Here is a 22,391-nt window from a genome sequence, read left to right as displayed (position 1 = left end):
GTATTTTTAATGGTAACGTAACCTGTTGAATAGCCAGAGTGTACATCCTTCTGTGTTGTACATTTTTTTTATTATCGAACTTATGTCCTTGTAAATAACAGTGTGATGAATATATTTTCTTGCATTTCTGATAATTTCTGTAGTCTGTATTCCTAGACATGTGGGTAGCTCCAAGTTGATATAAAACATGACTTTAGTACTACAGTTCATTTTGTATCAGGATTTTTGTTACTTATAAGCTCTTTCTCATTAGTTAAATTTTGAGCTTCTTTGCATTCTAGTTTACAATACTATATCTGTACTAGGTGTGGCATTTTAGTTACTATATTTTGTCATGAAATTATAGAAAGTACAGCTTGGTGTATAATGGCATTTTGTGATGATTGTTGAGAGCTTATTATATTCCAGGTTTTTTCTCACTCTAAGCTGCCAGCTGTAAACAAGTTATCTAGTCATCCAGTGGAATATTATGCAGCTACCAAGCATGATGTTTACCAAGAAATTTTAGGAAATGCTCATAATATAAACTGTATACACAGATTATCTTGTCTGAATAAAACAAAAAAAGTATGTGCTTAGAAAAAAGAAACCTATAGAAAATATATCATGATTTGAATTGAGATTGTTTTTGGAGAGTAGGGAATTCTTTTCCTTTAAACTTGTTTATATATTTTTAAAATGTTATATATAATTTTTGTAAATTAAAATTTTATTTATATCAAATTAATATATTTACATATTTTTTAAAGTTTTACAAGGCTTAAATAAAGATTAGTTTCTTGACCAACCCCTTTCTACCCATGACTTCCACTCTCTGCAGATAATCAATTTTGGTTTCAACTCTCGGCAGTTCTGGTTATTCTTCCGTCAGTAACTCCCTAAAGTCTTATTTCATGTACTCTTTTATTCTGTTTATGTATGTCTTTTCTACATTTTAAGGTGGAAGTTTACTCACATGTACCTACATACTTTTCTACATTCATTTTCCCAATACCTTTTTTCAGAATATTTGCTTAAATCAATTTGGGGTATTTTCTTTATTGTGACTGTAAATATTCACACTTAAGTCATTTAAAATACTATGATGACTTTTCCTTTTTGTGTACATATTCATTTTTCTTGAAGTAATGGTTTTGCTTAGTTTTCTATGACTATCGCTGATTCATTCTTACATTTTTCTACAAAAATATATAAATTCTTGTGTTCCAATGCAGCAGGTAATCTATCAGGGTTTTTTTTTTCCTTCTTGAATACATTCTTCTTAGAGCCCTCTGTCTTTTTGATCCTGTTTTAGTTAGTTACCTCAGTACTTTGCATCTTACTTTTCTCTCTCTCTTTCTTTCTTTTTTTTTTGTCTTTTCGCCTTTTCTTGAGCCGCTCCTTCAGCATATGGAGGTTCCCAGGCTAGGGTTGAATAGGAGCTGTAGCCACCAGCCTACGCTGGAGCCACAGCAACACGGGATCTGAGCCACATCTGCAACCTACAACACAGCTCATGGCAACGCCGGATCCTTAACCCACTGAGTGAGGCCAGGGATCGAACCTGCAACCTCATGGTTCCTAGTCGGATTTGTTAACCACTGCACCACGCCATAAACTCCTCTCCTTATATTTATTACATTATATTATAACTGCATGTCAAGTCACCCCTACTACACTCAGCAACTTGGGCAGTGTCCTTTATTTTGTTGTACTTAGTGCTCAGACACTACTGAACACAATATGTTCTTTTGAGTTATACATAAATTTTCTGTATTTACTGACAAATCTATAAATACCTTGAATACATTGTAAATATATGATTTCCATAATTATCTTTACTCCCAAATCAGACTATTTTGTTTTCCAGTACTAACATTCTTATTGGGCATATAAATCATCAACCAAAGTCCTTAAACATGTCTTTTTTTTTTTTCAGTAAGTGAGAAATGAATTCTCTGAACTTACGATTGTTCAAAAAACTGTCTTAGAATTAATTAAAAAGTCATATGATAAGTAAAATATCTGTGAAGCACTCATTACTAAACATTCATTGTATATTTTCATTTTCAGAGGAAGATTGTTTATCATTTCCACCAAAGCAGGATCTCTTGGAATTAATCTGGTAGCTGCTAATCGAGTGATTATATTTGATGCATCTTGGAATCCATCTTATGACATCCAGAGTATATTCAGAGTTTATCGCTTTGGACAAACTAAACCTGTATATGTATATAGGTTCTTAGCTCAGGTAGGTTTGTAATTTATATTCTCTTTTTCATATTGAAAGGTTGGGTGAAGCTGATAATATTTTTGGAGTTCAGAACATACTTGGATTATAAGAGAGGCAAACTAAGTTGAAAAGATCATTCCTGTTCATAAAGCAGCAAGAAGTCAATTTTGGTTTCTTATGATTTTCTGTTTTGTAGTTTGTTCAGGTCTCTAATATTAGCTTTCTCAGGTTGAGATAGATTTCCACGAGTAAACTGACTTAGCATTTTCTTGCTAGTTAAAGAAAGTTAAACATTTATAGCTCTTTGACTTAGCATGGAAAAGCCAATAACTAAATCTGATTTTCTTATAGGTGTAGAGGTCAAACAATCATTGTTTTTAGTGGCCACCAGATATTCTCTTAGTGTGAAGAATGTGGGTAAATTAGGAATAAAAAGTTAATGTATTATAATAACAAGGAATCATTACAAAAAAAAAGATTTAGCACTTTCTAGTCAAGAATATGAAAGTAATTTCCTTTACATATAAACTGAGGTATTAAAAAACAAACTGAAATTTAAGGAAAATAAGTGAAATCAAAGAAGTGGATGCAGTTCAATGTCTATACAGGTTTATAATCAAGTTGCCCTTTTAACTGGTACATTTTTGGGAGCAAATACTACCTTCTCCACCTGCCTCCAAATCTGGGTTTCTCAACCAGGGACTGGATTTTATTGGTAGATCCTTGCTCATACATAAGAGTACATAATATAATTGGTAAACTACACTGTAAACCCTTTCCTGTTATTTAAATTAAAAGCTCCTTTACATTCTAGTTCAGAATACTGTGTAAAATATATAATGGATATGGCATTTTAGTAATTATTTTTTTGTCCTAAAGTTATAGAAAGTAATATTTATATAATTCGTTGTGATCATTGGGAATATATTACATTGAAAATAAATTACTCTCTTGCATTCTGACATCAGTAAACCCCCTAAAATGTTTTTTTTTTCTTTTTTTGACTTTTAGGGCCATACCCACAGCATATGGAAGTTCCTAGGCTAGGGGTCAAATCGGAGCTATAGCCACCAGCCTACATCACAGCCAGAGCAATGTGGGATCCAAGCCACATCTGCCACCTACACCACAGCTTGCGGCAACGCCGGATCCCCAACCCACTGAGCAAGGCCAGAGGTCAAACCCACATCCTCATGGATACTACTCAGATTCATTTCCACTGTGCTACAATGGGAACTCCCATCCCCTAGAATCTTATTTCATGTACTCTTTTATTCTGTTTACCTTGGTATCTGCTTGCTTCCACCAAGTACAGAAATATATAAAGCAACACATAAATGCATATTGATCAAAAATATAGAATGATTATCAGTAGTATAGTTTTGTTTTTTGGGGTTTTTTTGTTTTTTTTTTTTTTTTTTGGTCAAGGTCAACTACTCCAGAAAATTCCTCGTGAAGAATTAATTAGCATTGCTCATAAAATTTGCCTCATAGCATTATATTACCATGAAATTTTGCTATTTTGTGTTAATGAATACTATATTTCTCCTTGATTAAGTTTCATATTTACAAAATTATTTATTTTTTAACTTATTTTTGCTTTTACTTTTAGGGCCACACCTGCAGCATATGTGAGTTCCTAGGCTAGGGGTTGAACTGGAGCTGCAGCTGCTGGCCTACACCACAACTCATGGAAACACTGGATCCCCGACCCATTGAGCAAGGCCAGGGATCAAACCCCCATTCTCATGGATACTAGTTGGATTCATTTCTGCTGTGCCACAGTAGGATCTCCAAAAACTTATTTATTTTGTGTATTGTTCCTTCTTTTTTTACAAAGGGAACCATGGAAGATAAAATTTATGATCGGCAAGTCACTAAGCAGTCACTCTCTTTTCGCGTTGTTGATCAACAGCAAGTTGAACGTCATTTCACCATGAATGAGCTTACTGAACTTTATACCTTTGAGCCAGACTTGTTAGATGACCCTAATTCAGAAAAGAAGAAGAAAAGGGATACTCCCATGCTGCCAAAGGTAAACAAACATCTTGAGGTTATTTGCTTAAAAAAATCCTAACACAGACGAAGGAAATTTTATTACTACTATGAAAGTTAGTCATCTAAGACTACATTTCAGAATTTTGCAAAGAGAATAAAATTGTATTTAAATGAGAGGTCAGTTCTCCACAAAATGCCACAAAAGATAGTGTAATATGAAATATATAATTTATGCCATATAAAAAATTCAGCCCTACAGAAAAAGATTTCTGAGTAGAAATCTTAAAGGAAGTAGTATGGTTCTCTTTTAATAATCTCCAGTAAAGGGCATACATAATTTTAATAATTTTATGTAAGATTTAATTGTCTTTTCCTTAACATTTTTTTGTTGTCATATTGCAAATTAAGACTCAAGCAAATAGGAATTCCTGTTGTCGCTCAGTGGGTTAAGAACCCAACATAGTGTCCGTGAGGATAGACATTTGATCCTTGGCCTCGCTTGGCGCATTAAAGATCTAGCATTGCTGCAAGCTGTGGTATAAGTTGCAGATGCTGCTTGGGTTTAGTGTTGCTGTGGCTGTAGCTTAGACTGGCAGCTACAGCTCCGATTCAGCCACTAGCCCCAGGAACTTCCATATGCCACAGGTGTGGCCCTTAAAAAAAGGAGAGAGAGAAAGAAAAAAGAATCAGCAAATAAAAGTGTCTCTTACTTGATATTTTTTGCTGTCATAAACCAAGTAACCTACTTTATAGCACAGGGAACTATATCTCATCTCTTGTGATAGATCATGATGGAAGATAATAAAAGAAAAAGAAAAGGAATGTGTATATGTGTATGACTGGGTTACTTGGCTGTAAAGCAGAAATTGGTACAACATTGTAACTCAACTATATTTTAATTTTTAAAAAGTATAAAAAAATAAATAAAGCAAGGAAGACCTTCACTCTTAGAAAAGGGATCTCTCATTTTATAGATGGGTAACTTAGGATCAGAGATATTCAGTGACTTGCCCAGTTTTCAGCTAATTAGTGTCAGAGCCAGTAATAATATCTGCATCTGTCTTCTGATCCATTCTTCCTGAATAAAACATTGATATAGAAATTTAATATGGTATATATAATTTTGACCTTTTTGAACATGAGAGAAAACCATATGTTCTCTGATCTAAATAAAGAATTTATATATGTAAACCTATTCTAGTTATCTAAAATGTCATTTTGGGGGAGTTATTGGGGGAGGTTTTTTTTTCTGTTGTCTTGGTTTGAAATTTAAGCACTTAATGTTCCATGTAGCTGTTAAAGAGAATTGGGAAAGCAGCTACCAGGTTACAGTGTCACTTTACCAAAGTCACTTTAGTCATTTGTTTAAAAAATAAACTTAAAATATCTTAGTTCTTCATATAGTTGGACACATTTGATTAAAGCAAAAGATGATAGGAATAAATACATTTCTAATGTTAATGTAAATCAGTGATATCTCCAGTAAACTTTCAGTGTATATATATCAGTTAAAGTAACATTAAGCATTTGGGGAAATTTTTAAAATGTCCTTTGTCTGTAAGCAAATATTTTGTTTTTCTAATCAGTATACTTTTCTTCCATTTAGAGTTCACTGATAGAACATTTAGGAAAGGATTTTTGTGACAGTGTATCAGATCCCTTTGACAGTGGCTTAGGGCTGCATTAGTGTTAAGATTTACCATTTTTGTAATACTTTTAAAAAAAGAATCAATTCCATTTCCATGTTATGAAATATTAAAATTGATAGTGATTTGGCTTCCTTTCTTAATTATTATAGAATGTGAGTAGGGGTCTTGAATAGTCTTTGGAAAATTTTCTGCACACAAGATTTGTTTTTATATTTCAATATTGATATTTCTGATTGTAGGAAATATTTAATTTGATAAACTACTGATTTTTTGCTGATTTTGAAGTGTATTGTTAGGGTATATTAAGAACAAGACATTGTCCAAACTTTAAAGAAGATTTTAAAAATCCAGCTGGAAAGAAGTGTGATTTAATTGTTACAGGATTCTGGAAAGAAAAGATCTGTTTTATAATTTGGCACTCGTCAAATGTGTCATGTTTTTTCATTTACTTTACTTACTATATTTTGGTTTGGGTGCTATGTCCTTTACCCAAGTAAAAAAGGAAAAGGAGGAGTTCCCGTCATGGCTCAGCAGTTAGTGAACCCAACTAGCATCCATGAAGATGTGGGTTCGATCCCTGGCCTCGCTCAGTGGGTTAAGGGTCCAGGGTTGCTGTGAGTTGTAGTGTACGTCGAAGACGTGGCTCGGATCTGGCGGTTGCTGTGGCTGTAGCATAGGCCAGCAGCTACAGCTCCAATTGGACCCCTAGCCTCAGAACCTCCATATGCTGTGAGTGCTGCCCTAAAAAGACAAAAAGACCAAAAAAAAAAAAAAAAAGGAATATTGAATGCTACTTTAATGCACAGTGCTTCAACTCTCTCACAGCGCTTCCCAAGAGGAAAGTAATAGTTACTAATTTCTTACTAAGTTTCATACTTTTTTTTTTTTTTAATTTATTCTAGGGCTGCACCCAGGGCACGTGGAGGTTCCCAGGTTAGGGGTCTAGTTGGAGCTGCAGCCGCTGGTGTACATCAGAGCCACAGCAACGTGGGATCCGAGCCATGTCTGTGACCTACACCACAGCTCACAGCAACGCTGGATCCTTAACCCACTGAGCGAGGCCAGGGATTGAAGCCGCCACCTCATGGTTCCTAGTCGGATTCGTTAACCACTGAGCCACGACGGGAACTCCCTAAAAGTTTTATACTCTGTGTGAAAACAATTTGTTAGATTATGTTCTTTAATCTAGCAGTAACTGAAAAGCTGATAGTGCTGTTTTCATGAGGAAATTAAGGCTTGGAGAGTTTATGTAACTCATCCAAGTTTACATACCTAATTAGTGGTGAAGCTGGGCTTGAAAACAAGTCTGCCTAACTCAAAAGTATGTCTTCTTAATCATTACACTTTATTGCTCCCAAATGGAGATCAGAAAGTTAATTCTAGGTACAGGAAACAAGGCAGAGGACCAAAGTGACTGATATTTAAAATGCTTTATTTTAAATAAAACTGGATTTTAAAATATAGAATGTTTTCACAGTCAGTACCATTGTGTGATATAACTGTTGTTAAGATTGTATAATATAACCAGTTTAGACAATGGCTTCTGAAGTTGTAAATTCCTCAAATTTATAGAAAGCTTTAAAGTTTACAAAGGCCTTTCTCATACATATTCATTATCTCAGGAAACTGAAGTTTAGAAAGTTAGTGATTACCCAAGGGTACATGACCAATAAGTGTTAGAGCTAGTACTTGAACACATTAGTTTTCAAATTGTATTCCAGGGAGCTCCAGGAAATTTGCACAGGTGACCCAGGGCTGCTATGTTGCTGAGCAGTAGGGAAAGGCCAGACAGGCAGTACTTTTCAGAGTCTCTTTTACCTCTTTTATGTATTGGGCTGTGACATAGTATTTCATTTAAGTAGAGGATTTTTTTAGTTTAAAAAAAACTTTAAATATATTTTTAAAACCCTACGATATGATGATGCCTTACTATCATAGTAACTAAGAACTGTCAGGGATCTAAAAGAAAATACAATAGGATGTATATGAGATTTACCTGAAGGAGGTGATAGTCCACTGGGGATAAAAAAGTAATATTCTTAAAAAGAATGAAGTGGGAGTTCCCGTCGTGGCGCAGTGGTTAACGAATCCGACTAGGAACCATGAGGTTGCGGGTTCGGTCCCTGCTCTTGCTCAGTGGGTTGACGATCCAGCATTGCCGTGAGCTGTGGTGTAGGTTGCAGACACGGCTCGGATCCTGCGTTGCTGTGGCTCTGGCATAGGCTGGTGGCTACAGCTCCGATTGGACCCCTAGCCTGGGAACCTCCATATGCCGCGGGAGCGACCCAAGAAATAGCAAAAAGACCAAAAAAAAAAAAAAAAAAAAAAAAAAGAATGAAGTGGTAATGTGACTGGTACTGAATGGATTTGCTATAGTATATAGTTAAAATGCGGTGTATGGAACATTAAATTACAATTTTAATGGAAAATATCAAACTGATCCATAAATGATGGCTAGTATTTAATTGGATTAGGTAGGAGTGAGGTATGAATGTAGGGTGAAACACTTTGAAGAAACGGAAAGGTAAGAATTCAAGTACTAGGGAGTTCCCTCTGTAGCTCAACAGTTAACAACCCAACTAGGATTCATGAGGATGCGGGTTTGATGCCTGGCCTTGCTCAGTGGGTTAGGATCTGGCATTGCCGTGAGCTGTGTTGAGTGTCACAGAGGCGGCTTGGATCCCCAGTTGCTGTGGCTGTGACATAGGCCGGCAGCTGTAGCTCTGATTACTTCCATATCCCACAGGTGCTGCTCTAAAAAAAAAAAAAAAAATTAAAAATTTAAAAAGCAAAAAAAAAAAAAAGTTTTTGGATACTAGATTCAAAGTATGATGAAGAAATTGGCCAGGTGATGAGTTAAAATTGGATAGGTAAGGCAGAGCCAGCTTGTGGAGCTATTAAAAGTAAATGTAGGCATTTGGATTTAAAATGGTATCTACTATTAGTTCATGAATGGGGCTCTTGTATGAGAAATGCGGGCTTTTGGAAAATTCATCTGGCATTAAAGTGCAGGATAAGGACAAATAAAAGGGTGATGATTGTGGAGTGTAAGAGAAATTTCAAGTAAATGAATGATGGAACTCAATCACTGATGATAGACTGTAGCTTTTAATTCATAGGCAGTGGAAAAAAAACTTAAACCTAAATAATTAAGCTTATTTATTCATTCACTGGTTTAAAACTTTGCAGGTACCTGCAGTGTGCCAGTCATGCTAGTTACTAAGGACATATTGATAAATAAGACTAGATTCCTGTTCCCAGGAAGCCTACAGTCTAATAAGCATACCTTAAGCAAGTATAAATAAAATAAAAATTATGGGTTCTATAATAGAAATATGTATAGGTACCCTGTACAGTAAGGAATATTCAGTTCCTTTTTGGAAAAGTTGGGGATGGGGAGTTGCTATTAGGAGAACTTGAACTGATGCTGAAAATAGACATGGTAGTTGTTTGCATTGCTATGAAGGCAAAAGATGAAGGCTCTTTAAGGGGAGGAGCAGAAAAAATGAAACACATGTATAAAACAGCATTGCAAGTTTCAGGAGCCTCAGGTAGTTAAAAATAATTAATGGAGTATAAAGAGGTAGTGGTGTGTAGAGTAAGGGTTGGCATGGGAAGAAGTGAGAGAAAAGACTGGAAAGGTGGATAAGAATCAGATCATAGAAGTTAGAGAGTCTCTACCAACTTACATTCCCACCAACATTTTAGGAGAGTTCCCTTTTTCTCCACATGCTCTTCAGCATTTATTGTTCATAGACTTTCGATGATCATTCTGACCAGTGTGAGGTGGTACCTCATAGTAGTAGTTTTGATTTGCTTTTCTCTAATAATTAACAGTGTTGAGCATCTTTTCATGTGTTTTTTTGGCCATTGTATGTCTTCTTTGGAGAAATGTCTATTTAGGTCTTCTGTCCAGTTTTGGTTGGGTTGTTTGGTTTTTTTGATGTTGAGCTGCATGAGCTGTTTGTGTATTTTGGAGATTAATCTCTTGTTGATTGCTTCATTTGCAAATACTTTCTCCCATTCTATGTGTTGTCTTTTTTTCCCAATGGCCACACTCGCAGCATAGCTCGCAGCATAGTTCCTGGACCAGAAATTTAATCTAGGCTGCAATTGGGGCAGGGTTGGGTCCTTTAACCCACTGTGTCGGGCCAAGGATCAAACCCACACCTCCACAGTGATCTGAGCCAGGCAGTCAGATTCTTAACCTGCTGTGCCACGCAGCAGGAACTCCTCCTGTCTTTTTGTTTCGATTATGGTTTCCTTTGCCATACAAAAGCTTTTAAGCATAATTAGGTCCCATTTGTTTGTTTATTTTTTATTGACATTACTCTGGGAGGTGGATCCGCAAAGATATTGCTTTGGTTTATGTCAAAGAATGTTCTGGCTATGTTTTCCTCTAAGAGTTTTATAGTATCCAGTCTTACATTTAAGTCTTTAATCCATTTTGAGTTTCATTTATGGTGTTAGAGAATGTTCTAATTTCATTCTTTTACATGTAGCTGTCCAGTTTTCTCAGCACCACTTATTGAAGAGACTGTCTTTTCTCCATTGTATATTCTTGCCTCCTTTGTCATAGATTAATTGACCATAGGTGCATGAAAATGTAAATTGGTACAACCACTATGGAAAACAGTATGAAGTTTCCTTAAAAAACTAAAAGTAGAACTACCGTATGATCCAGAAGTCCCACTCCTGTGCATATATCCAGAGAACACCATAATTTGAAAAGATACATGCACCCCAGTGCCCACTGCAGCACAATTTACAATAGCCAAGACATGGAAGCAAGCTAGATGTCTATCAACAGAGGAATGGATAAAGAAGATATTGTACATATATACAGCCTTTAAAAAAATGAAATAATGCCATTTGCAGCAACATGGATGGACCTAGAGATTATCATGCTGAGTGAAGTAAGTCAGACAGAGAAAGACAAATATCATATGATATCACTTGTATGTGGAATCTTAAAAAATGGTACAAATGAACTTATTTACAAAATAGAAGCAGACTCAGACTTCAGAAACAAACTGAGGATTACTAAAGGGGAAGAGTGCAGGGGGAGAGATAGATTAGGAGTTTGGGATTAACATATACACACTACTATGTATAAAATAGATAATCAACAAAGACCTACTATATAGCACAGGGAACTCTACTCAATCTTTTTTTTTTTTTAAGACCAAACCCATTTGAAAGTTCCCAGGCTAAGGGTTGAATTGGAGCTGTAGCTGCCGGCATACACCACAGCCACAGCAATGCCAGATCCAAGCCACATCTGCGACCTACACCACAGCTTATGGCAACACTAAATCCTTAACCCCTGAGCAGGGCCAGGAATCGAACCTGCATCCTCATGGATGGTAGTCGGGTTCATTACCACCGAGCCACAATGGGAACTCTTTAGTCAGTATTTTGTAATAACCTCTATGGAAAAAGAATCCGAAAAAGAGTGGATAAATGTATATGTTTAACTAAATCACTTTGCTGTATACCTGAAACTAACACAGCATTGTAAATCAACTATACTCCAATATAAAATAAAAAATAAGTAAATAATACAAAAAAGAGCATTTGTACATTGTGTTATAGGCTGTGGTATCTATTTAATGATTCTAAACAAAAGATCATTTCACCTTAGAAAAACTACTTTGGGTATCAATGTGCAGGATAGATTGAAGGAAAGAAAATGTATCTTAAGATGCTTGTTAGGATGCTATTAAAATGATCCAGATGAGAGGGGTAATACAGGCCTGAAGGTGGAAGCAATGGGGATAGAGAAGTACTATGCATGATATAGGTACTCAATAAAGTTAATTTTGTTCCCTGGGCTTATATTTAGAATTTCGTTTAACTTTTCCCACTACTGTTTGGTTTCCATTTCCTTTAATGGGATTTTGAAAATTAGTCCTCTCTGAAATGGGTACAAGTAGGTGGTTTTTTTTTATATTTGTAGTGAGGGATTTCTTGGTGTTTGAACTGACTCTTTAAAGACATTTTAAGGTTGGTTCATACTGGTAGAGTACAATTGTAAACACCTGCCTTTTTATACATATTTTTTAAGACGAAAGACCACTAAAAATGATACATTTTCATTTTCCCCCACAAATTGCTAGTATCTAAGTAATGGTTAATTTGCATGCTTTTTTGAGTTAGTTTTTCTTTGTCCTTTGATAGTTCTGAAAGTGTTCATTTTTAACTTACTTGATGGGTGATGATTATATCTTTTTGCCTCATCACTTCCTCTTTAAGTCATTATTATAAAACTCCTCTTCCTATATTTCTCTTCTTTACGTTCTTTTATTTCTTCACTTTCTAATTAGATTTATTCTCTCAGATTTAATTATTAACCACTTGACTTATTCTTCTCTTTTTATCTCTGAAGTTCTTTAAAGAAGTCTATTCTTTGCTCCTTTTCTTTCACCCATAGTGAATAAAACAGTGCTGACACTTTTCTGTGGCTTTTTTTTTTTTTTTTTTTTTTTTTTGCCTTTTCCAGGGCTGCTCTCGCAGCACATGGAGGTTCCCAGGCTAGAAGTCCAATCGGAGCTGTAGCCATCGGCCTACGCCAGAGCCACAGCAACGCGGGATCCGAGCCGCGTCTGCGACCTACACCACAGCTCACGGCAACGCCGGATCCTTAACCCACTGAGCAAGGCCAGGGACTGACCCTGCAATCTCATGGTTCCTAGTCGGATTCCTTAACCACTGAGCCACGACGGGAACTCCTTGTGGCCTTTTTTGAAATTCTAGTCACCTCTATAGTGATGTTTAATTGGATTTTTTAATTGTTCCATTATGATGCACATATCATTAAAAATCAGTGTTAGATTTGACTTACTTTGCAAGCAGTAAAATTGAAATGTAACAGGTATGTAAAAGGAAGGGAATTAGAGCTTTAATACATGGCTCCAGTTCTATATCAAATCAGCTATTTTAGCTCTGTTCACCATCTCACCCCATAAATTACGTTCTTTTAAATCCCCTCATTAGTTTCTTGCTATTGTTGGTGCTGCTGCTTTTTCCTTTTTGAAATATAATGGTCTTGTAGTTCTGTGCAAGCATTTTTTAGATATGTTGATTTTTAAGTTCTGAATTATGTCTACCAAGTGTCTATGCATTTCTTCAATTGTTCAGGGTAATAGTGTTCCTCAGACATATTGAAACTTCAAAATGATCTAATCGTATAAATAGTTTAATACAAGTTTTCCAGTGATAAAGATTTGTTAACTGGTTTTTAATGGTTTTTTAAATGTTAAAGTAATATCTGATCTCTGTTAATGCTTATGTAAATTATGTTAGGGGAAAGTACCTCTTCTGGTAATAAATTTATGAGTTATACAGATATCAGAGATGAGAATCTTGGCCAAGGTCTTGTTTCATAATATTCTTAAGTGGGTATACAGCCTAAGCTCTGTATCCTTTATTTAAAAAAATGAGAAAATTGTAAAACTAGCATAGAAATTCTTTTTGTAATTTTCTTTTCCAGTGTTTACTACCTATGTCTTTTTAAATGTGAACTGCATGTTGACAATTATAGGGAGGCTAGAATGGGGATTTAAAGTACCCAAAGCGAGGGTTCGCTTCTTCCACCATGATACTGTGTACAGTTTTTTTCCCTTTGTCTTAGTCCTTTATTCAAGTTTTAATAGCTCACTGAACAGAGATGTTATTGTACAGTTTTTCAGCCAGCAGATTGCAATATAAGGTTTTATCTTAGTCATTCTTAACACTAGAAGGAAATATACTTCATTAAAATAATTTGATGTGAAATAAAAAAGAGATAATGAACCTGTTTCAGGAACTTGCATGCATTTACTTTTGAAAATAAAAGTTTGAAAGGACCCATTTAATTGTAGGGCAAATGTTAACCTATAGTGTATTAACCACATGGTGGCACATGAGCCCAAATTTTGTTGACATGTACCTCTAAGGAGCCATGCTCATAATTGAATACTCATAAGCATATATGAGGTTTGATGTCATTGTCTATGTCTCTGCCTCTTTTATCACAGTTCAGTATGTTTATTATTTAATAAAAAAGTTCTTATATTGTTTCTACATTTGTATTCACTGGCATGAAAATTATTATTATTCATTTGAATAAGAACAGACTACCAATAATCATAATAAACTCTTGAAAAATTGTTTTAATTTCGTTGTAGATTGTAACATCTCCCATTCAGTGTTTTCTGGGATGGTTGACCAAGTAAAAAGAGCAAATGCTTTAAGCCCTTTCCTTTCACAAGTAATCTGCCAATCACCCTTTTTAGGGTGGAATTTTTAGTCAAGCCACGTAAGCTTTCCAAGCCTTGCTTCCCTTAAGAAGATAAGAAAATAATTGTACCTACCTCACAGAAGAAATAATCCATTTAAAGCACACTGCCTAGTACATAATAAGTGCTCAAATGTTAGCTGCCATTTTTGCTTCCACAGTTATTATTATTGCCGTTATACTTGGTTCATTTCTCTGAAACCAGTATGGAATTAAGTTTTTTGAATTTCAGAGGAGTCATATGAGGTCCTGATCCTTAAAAGATTAAGCTTGACATATGACAGATCAGTAGAAGACTAAAAACATTTAGAGACCAGAAGCGGTAATCTCAGCTAAACCATAGAAGAGGTAGGTATTTGAGGCTTTAACTCTCCCAAAGATCAATTATAATCAAGAGGAGGGAATATGATAATATTTAGTTACTAGATATTGATCATCACTTCCAATGATGTTAGCATGTATTTGACTACAAACTATTATTCCTAATATTCAAAGATTTTTCCCCTTAATACATACAACTTTAGAAGAATTGTCTACCTTATAGCCAGCAGTGATAACCAGTAATTTTAAAAACTGAATGAGTGCTTCTAGTATCCTTTCACAAGGATGTTAAATACATGTTAATAGACTTAGCATGCTTTTAAATAGTGCTGAATTGTATCATACTTTGATTGTATTACCTTATAACACAAGAAAAACTAAGGGGCCAAAGTCAACAAGTATTTTAGGGAAACCGTCTGGGTTAAAGAGATCATGGTACCAATGATGCCCTTGAATGGCAATCTCTGTAACAGCTTGTAAATAGCAAGCTGTTTTACAAATCATTGCTAATGGAAACATCAACATATATGAGGCATCTTACTGCAGAGTTGGGGGTAGAAGGTGAGCTTGTGGGGGTGGGGGGTGGCTTTGGGTTAGATTTCAGAAAGTGTCTCCTTTTGAAGCACTAGGAATACCTACTACTGTGGATCATGGAAATTCTGAAGTTAAATAACCTATAAGAGAAAACAATCTGAAGAAAAATATATATAACTGAATCACTTTGTTGTATACCTGAAACTAACACAACATTGTATATCCACTATACCTCAATTAAAAAAAATAAAATACCAGGTTTATATTTAGTAAATGCTCATTGAATATATATGCATTAAGTGATAGAAACTTTTTTGGACTTAGAGATAAAATGTAGACCTGTTCTTTCTAGATTCTATGCTTCTTACTAGCCTATGTGGGCAGGGATTTTATCAGTGTATCTTCATCACTGTATCCCAAGCACCTGGCATAATACCTAGCACATAGCAAGTATTCAGTAAAAGTGTGACAATGAACAAATACATTTTTGTCCTAAAATTGCAAGCTAAGGCAATGGTTAACATTCCTTGTACTAGCCTGCATCAGAATCACCTGACAACTTGATAAAAATGTAGATTCTTGGCTTCATTCAAGACCTACCAAATCAGTTTCTGGGAATGGGTCCTGGGAATCTGTATTTTTAACAAGGTCCACTGCTGTTGTGTGTACAAGGTATGTAGGAGTATGATCCACCTTTAAAATTATTATCAGCTAAACCTTTGAATTAATAAGAATAATGAACAGTTGCTTACGTTTATTGAGTGCTTTGTATGCTAAGTACTATATTAGAAGCTTTACTACCATTGAATTATTTAATCCTTATAACCACCTTATGAAGCCAGTAGCATTTATTTCTTGGTGATGAAATTATGACAGAGAGAAGTGGTATCATCTACATTTGATCTCAGTCCAGTGACTCCAGAGCCCATAGTCTTTAACCAAAACACTCTGCTGTGCTGACATTAATACGTTGTGTGAATAAACTTGTGAAAATAGTAAATTGAAGCACTCTCCTTTGATAGGACTTCACACTTTTTTCTTTTTTTATATCCAGCTTTCTTTTCCATTGAGATATAATTGATATATAACATTATATTAGTTTCAGAATGAACTTCTTTGCAGAACAGATACTGACTCACAGACTTTGAAAAACTTATGGTTTCCAAAGAAGACAGTTCGGGGGGTGGGGGGATGCACTGGGGTTGTGGGATGGAAATCCTATAAAATTGTATTGTAATGATCATTGTACAACTGTAAATGTAATAAATTCACTGAGTAATAAAAAATAAAATTAAAAAAGAATTAACAGATATAAAATACTTAAAATAGAAAAAACATATTTCAGATATATAACATAATGATTTGATATATGTATATATTGCAGAATGATTGTAATAAGTCTAGTTAATATCACCACACAGTTATAATTTTTTCCATAATTATAACTTTTTTTTTATGAGAACCTTAAGATCTGCTCTTTTAGCAACTTTCAGATATATACAGTGTTATTAACTATAACCAACATGCTGTGCTCATTATTCACCAGAACTTACACATCTTATAACCGCAAGTTTGTACCCTGGGACAAACATCTCCCCATTTCACATACACACCCCAACTCCTGGTACCCATTACTCTACTCTCTGTTTCTAGAATTTTAGCTTTTTTAGATTCCACATATAAGTGAGATAATATGGTGTTTATCTTCCTCAGTATGATTTATTTCACTTAGCATAATTCCCTCAAGGTCTGTCCATTTTGTTACAAATGGCAAATTTCCCCCCTTTTTTAAGGGGGTGGGCTGCACCCAGGGAATGTGGATGTTCCCAGGCCAGGGATCATACTCAAGCCATAGCAGCGATAACAGCAGGTCCTTAACCTACTGTGCTGCCAGGAAACTCTGGGATTTCCTTTTTATTATGGCTCAATATTATTCCACTGTGTGTATATACCACATTTTTAATCCGTTCATCCATGGTAGGACACTTAGGTTATTTCCACGTCTTGGCTGTTGTAAATAATGCTGCATTGAACATGAAAATGCATATATCCGTTTGAGTTGGTGTTTTTATTTCCTTTGGATAAATACCCAGAAGAGAAATTACTGGGTCATATGATAGTACTATTTTTAGTCTTTTGAGGAAGCTCCATACTGTTTCCCATATTGGCTGCACCAATTTACATTCCCACCAAACAGTGCACAAAGGTTCACTTTTCTCCACTTTCTTCTTTAAAAAAAAAAAGAAAAAAAAAACACTTTCTTCTTAAAAAAAAAAAAAAAACTCAGTGAATTTTATTATGTCTATAGTTATACGACCATCATTACAACATAATTTTACAACATTTCTATCCCAAACCCCCAGCCCATCCCTCCCCCACAAACTCTCTCCTTTGGTTAACATAAGTTTTTCAAAGTCTATGACTCAGGTTCTATTTTGCAAATAAGTTGATTGTATCCGTTTTTTTAGATTTCACATATAAGTGATAGCATATGATGTTTGTGTCACACGGATTAACTTAGCATGATAATTTCTAGGTCTGTTCATGATGCTGCAAATGCTAATATTTCATTTCTTTTTATGGCTGAGTAGTATTTCATTGTGTATATGTACCACATCTTCTTTAGCTACTCCTCTGTTGATAGACATTTAGGCTGCTTCCAAGGCTTCCATGTACAATACCATATTGTATATAGTGTTGCAATGAACATAGGGGTACATACATCTTTTCGAGTTTTGGTTTTCTTTGGATAGATAGATGCCCAGGAGTGGGATTGCTGGATCATATGATAATTCTATTTTTAGTTTTTTGAGGAATCTCCATACTGTTTTCCATAGTGGTTGGACCAATTTACGCTCCCACCAAGTATAAAAGGTTCTCTTTTCTCCACACCCTCTAGGCATTTATTGTTTGTAGACGTTTTGATGATGGCTATTCTGGCTGGTGTCAGGTGGTACCTCATAGTAGTTTTGATTTGCATTTTTCTAATAATTAGTAATGTTGAACATTTTTTCATGTGTTTTTGGCCATCCGTATGTCTTCTTTGGAGAATTGTCCATTTAGATCTGCCCCCACCCCTTTTTTTTCTAGGGCCACACACAGCATATGGAAGTTCCCAGGCTGTAGCTGGAGTTCCCAGGCTGTAACTTGGAGCTGTAGCTGCCAGCCTACACCACAGCCACAGAAAGTTGAGATCTGAGCCACGTTTGTGACCTACATACACCACAGCTCATGGCAACACCAGAGTGAAGCCAGGGTTCAAACCTGAGAACTCATGGATAATAGTCAGATTCATTTCTGCTGAGCCACGGCAGGAAGTCCTGCCCATTTTTTAATGGGGTTGTTTGTTTTTCTGGTATTAAGCTGCAGGAGGTGTTTATATATTTTGGAGATTAATCCCTTGTCAATCACTTCTTTTACAAATATTTTCTCCCATTTTGTAGGTTAGCTTTTCGTTTTGTTTAGGGTTTCCTTTGCTGTGCAAAAACTTTTAAGTTTAATTAAGTCCTGTTTATTTAAAATAATTTTTTTAATTTATTTTTTGTGTGTGTGTGTTGTTTTTTGTCTTTTCAGGGCCGTAGATGGTGGCATATGGAGGTTCCCAGGCTAGGGGTTGAATCGGAACTGCAGCTGCTGGCCTACATTACAGCCACAGCAGCATAGGATCCAAGGTGCATCTGCAACCTTTGCCACAGCTCAGAGCAATACCAGATCCTTAACCTACTGAGCAAGGCCAGGGATCGAACCCATGTACTCATGGATAGTAGTCGGGTTCATTAACTACTGAGCCACAACAGGAACTCCCCATTTGTTTATTTTTGTTTTAGTTGTCATTACTCTAGGAGGTGGATCTGAGAAGATAATGCTGTGGTTCATGTCAGAGAATATTTAGCCTATGTTTTCCTCTAAGAGTTTTATTGTATCCAGTCTTATGTTTAGGTCTTTAATCCATTTTGAGTTTATTTTTGTGTATGGTGTTGAGTATTCTAACTTCATTCTTTTACATGTAGCTGTCCAGTTTTCCTAGCACCACTTACTGTGAAGGAAATGTCTTTTTTCCATTTCATTGTTTTGCCTCCTTTGTAATAGATTAGTTGATGTTAGGTGTGTGAGTTTAATTCTAGGCTCTCTATCCTGTTCCACTGATTTATATTTCCATTTTTGTACCAGTACCATACTGTTCTGATGACTGTAGCTTTGTAGTGTAGTCGGAAGACAGGGCACCTAATTCCTCAAGTTCCATTTTTCTTTTTCAGGATGTCTTTGGCTATTCTGGCTCTTTTGTGCTTCCAAACAAACTTTAAAATATTTTATTCTAGTTCTGGGAACAATGCCATTGGTAATTTGATAGGGATTGCATTGAATCTGTAGGTTGCCTTGGGTAGTATAGTCATTTTGACAATATTGATTTTTCCAATCCAAGAGCATGGTATGTCTTTCCATCTGTTTGTGTCATCTTTGATTTCTTTCATCAGTGTCTTATAGTTTTCAGAGTACAGGTCTTTTGTCTCTTTAGGTAGGTTTACTCCTAGCTATTTTATTCTTTTTGATGCAATGGTAAATGGGATTGTTTTGCTAATATCTCTTTCTGATCTTTCATTGCTATTATATAGAAATATAGTTGATTTCTGTGTATTAATTTTGTATCCTGTGATTTTGCCAAATTCATGGATGAGCTCTAACAGTTTTCTGGTAGAGTCTTTAGGATTCTCTAGGTATAGTATGATGTCATCTGCAAATAGTGATATTTTTACTTCTTCCTTTCCAATTTGGATTCCTTTTATTTCTTTCTCTTCTCTGATTGCTGTGGCCAGGACTTCCAAAACTATGTTGAATAGTAGTAGCAAGAGCAGACATCCTTGTCTTGTTCCTACCTTAGTGGGAATTCTTTCAGCTTTTTACTATTAAGAATGGTGTTAGCTGTGGGTTTGCCATATATGGCCTTTATCATGTTGAGGTAGGTTCCCTCTCTGCCCACTTGCTGGAGGGTCTTTATCAGAAATGAGTGTTGGGTTTTGTCAAAAGCTTTTTCTGCATCTATTGAAAGGATCATAAGGTTTCTCTTCTTCAGTTTGTTAATGTGGTGTATCACACTGATTGATTTGCGGACATTGAAAAATCCTTGCATCCCTGGGATAAATCCCACTTGATCATGGTATACAATCCTTTTAATGTATTGCAGGTTTCAGTTTGCTAGTATTTTGTTGAGGAATTTTGCATCTATGTTCATTAGTGCTATTGGCCTGTAATTTTCTCTTTTTTTTTTTTTTTTTTTGTCTTTTGTTGTTGTTGTTGTTGCTATTTCTTGGGCCGCTCCCGCGGCATATGGAGGTTCCCAGGCTAGGGGTTGAATCGGAGCTGTAGCCACCGGCCTACACCAGAGCCACAGCAACGCGGGATCCGAGCCGCGTCTGCAACCTACACCACAGCTCGCGGCAACGCCGGATCGTTAACCCACTGAGCAAGGGCAGGGACCGAACCCGCAATCTCATGGTTCCTAGTCGGATTCGTTAACCACTGCGCCACGACGGGAACTCCCAATTTTCTCTTTTTTGTATGTGGTATCTTTGATTTTGGTATCAGGTTGATGGTGGCCTCATAGAATGAGTTTGGAAGTGTTCCATCCTCTGCAGTTTTTTGGAATAGTTTCAGAAGTATAGGTGTTAAGTCTTCTCTAAATGTTTGATAGAATTCTCTTGCGAAGCCATCTGGTCCTGGACTTTTGTTTGTTGGAAGTTTTTAAATTACAGTTTCAATTTCAGTACTTGTGATTGATCCATCCGTCTTTTCTATTTCATCTTGGTTTAGTCTTGGTAGATTGTACTTTTCTAAGAATTTGTCCATTTCTTTTAGGTTATCCATTTTATTGGCATATAGTTGCTGTAGTAATCTCTTATAATCCTTTGTATTTCTGTGATGTCCATTGTAACTTCTCCTTTTTCATTTCTAATTTTATTGAGTACTCTCTCTCTTTTTTTAATGAGTATGGCTATAGGTTTATCAATTTCGTTCATCTTTTCAAAGAACCAGCTTTTAGTTTCATTGATCTTTTCTATGGTTTTCTTTGTTTCTATTTCTTTTATTTCTGCTCTGATCGTTATGATTTCTTTCCTTCTGCTAACTTTGGGTTTTGTTTGTCTTCTCTCTCTAGTTGCTCTAAGTGTAAAGTTTGGTTGTTTATTGAGATTTTTTTGTTTCCTGAGGTAGGCTTGTATTTCTATAAACTTCCCTCTTAGAACTGCTTTTGCTGCATCCCATAGTTTTAGAGTGTTGTATTTTGTTTTCATTTGCTTTTAGGTGTTTTTTAATTTCCTCTTTGCTTTTTTCAATGATCCATTGGTTTTCTAGTAGCATGTTGTTTAGTTTTCACTTGTTTGTGTTGTTTGCAGTTTTTTTCTTGTTGATTTCCAGATCTATAGCTTTGTAGTCAGATATGATTTCAATTTCCTTAAATTTGCCAAGGCTTGATTTGTGGCCCAGATGTGTTCTATCCTAGAGAATGTTCCGTGTGCACTTAAGAAGAATGTGTATTCTGCTACCTTTGGATGGAATGTCCTATAAATATCTATTAAGTCCATCAAGTCTAATGCATCATTCAAGGCCTGTGTTTCCTTGTTGGTTTTCTATCTGCATGATCTGTCCATTGCTGTAAGTGGGGTGTTAAAGTCCCTCACTGTGATTGTGTTATTGTCAGTTTCTCCTTTTAAGGTTGTGAGCAGTTGCCTTATGTATTGACGTGATCCTAAGTTGAGTGTATATATATATTTACAGTTGTTATATCTTCCTTTTGGATTGATACTTTGATCATTATGTAATGTCCTTCTTTTTCTCTTATAATATTCTTTATTTTAAGGTCTATTTTGTCTGATATGAGTATTACTACTCCAGCTTTCTTTAGATTTCCACTTGCATGGAATATTTTCTTCCATCCTCTCACTTTCAATTTGTATAGGTCTTTTGAAGACAGCATATATATGGGTCTTATTTTTAATCCATTCAGCCTCTATGTCTTTTAGTTGGGGCGTTTAGTCCATTTATGTTTAAGGTAATTATTGATATGTGTGTTCTTATTGGCGTTTTACTAATTGTTTTGGATTTGTTTTTTTGGTATTTTTTCTCCTCTCTCCTCTTGTTCTCGTCTCTTCTGGTTTGATGACTATCTTTAGTGTTGTGTTTGGATTGCTTTTTCCTATTTGTGTGTGTATCTATTGTAGATTTTTGGTTTGCAGTTACCATGAAGTTTTGATATAGGAGTCTATATATATATATATATATATATACACAAGATTGTTTTAAGTTGTTTGTCTCTTAGTTGCAAGTGCATCTCCAGTATCCTGCATTGGTACTGTCTTCATGATTTCTGGTTTTGGTAGCATATTTGTGTGTGGATGATCTCCTG

At 35.6% G+C, this 22,391-nt stretch overlaps 1 protein-coding gene across 10 annotated transcripts in view; it reads left to right on the top strand.

Annotated features, from left to right (window-relative positions):
- Window positions 1–22,391, top strand: part of ATRX (ATRX, chromatin remodeler) — a 288,314-nt gene that overhangs the window by 248,513 nt on the left and 17,410 nt on the right. For all 10 annotated transcript variants that reach the window (XM_003360375.5, XM_021080085.1, XM_021080083.1 and 7 more), the window contains 2 exons: window positions 2,053–2,230; window positions 4,053–4,247. In XM_003360375.5, coding sequence (XP_003360423.5) covers window positions 2,053–2,230; window positions 4,053–4,247 — 373 coding nt within the window. The remainder of the gene's footprint in view (window positions 1–2,052; window positions 2,231–4,052; window positions 4,248–22,391) is intronic.

The sequence above is a fragment of the Sus scrofa genome, chromosome X, assembly GCF_000003025.6.
Source record: "Sus scrofa isolate TJ Tabasco breed Duroc chromosome X, Sscrofa11.1, whole genome shotgun sequence".
In the NCBI taxonomy this organism is placed as follows: Eukaryota; Metazoa; Chordata; class Mammalia; order Artiodactyla; family Suidae; genus Sus; species Sus scrofa.
Note: the sequence above shows the minus strand (reverse complement) of the source record. Positions and strands in the feature narration are given on the sequence as shown.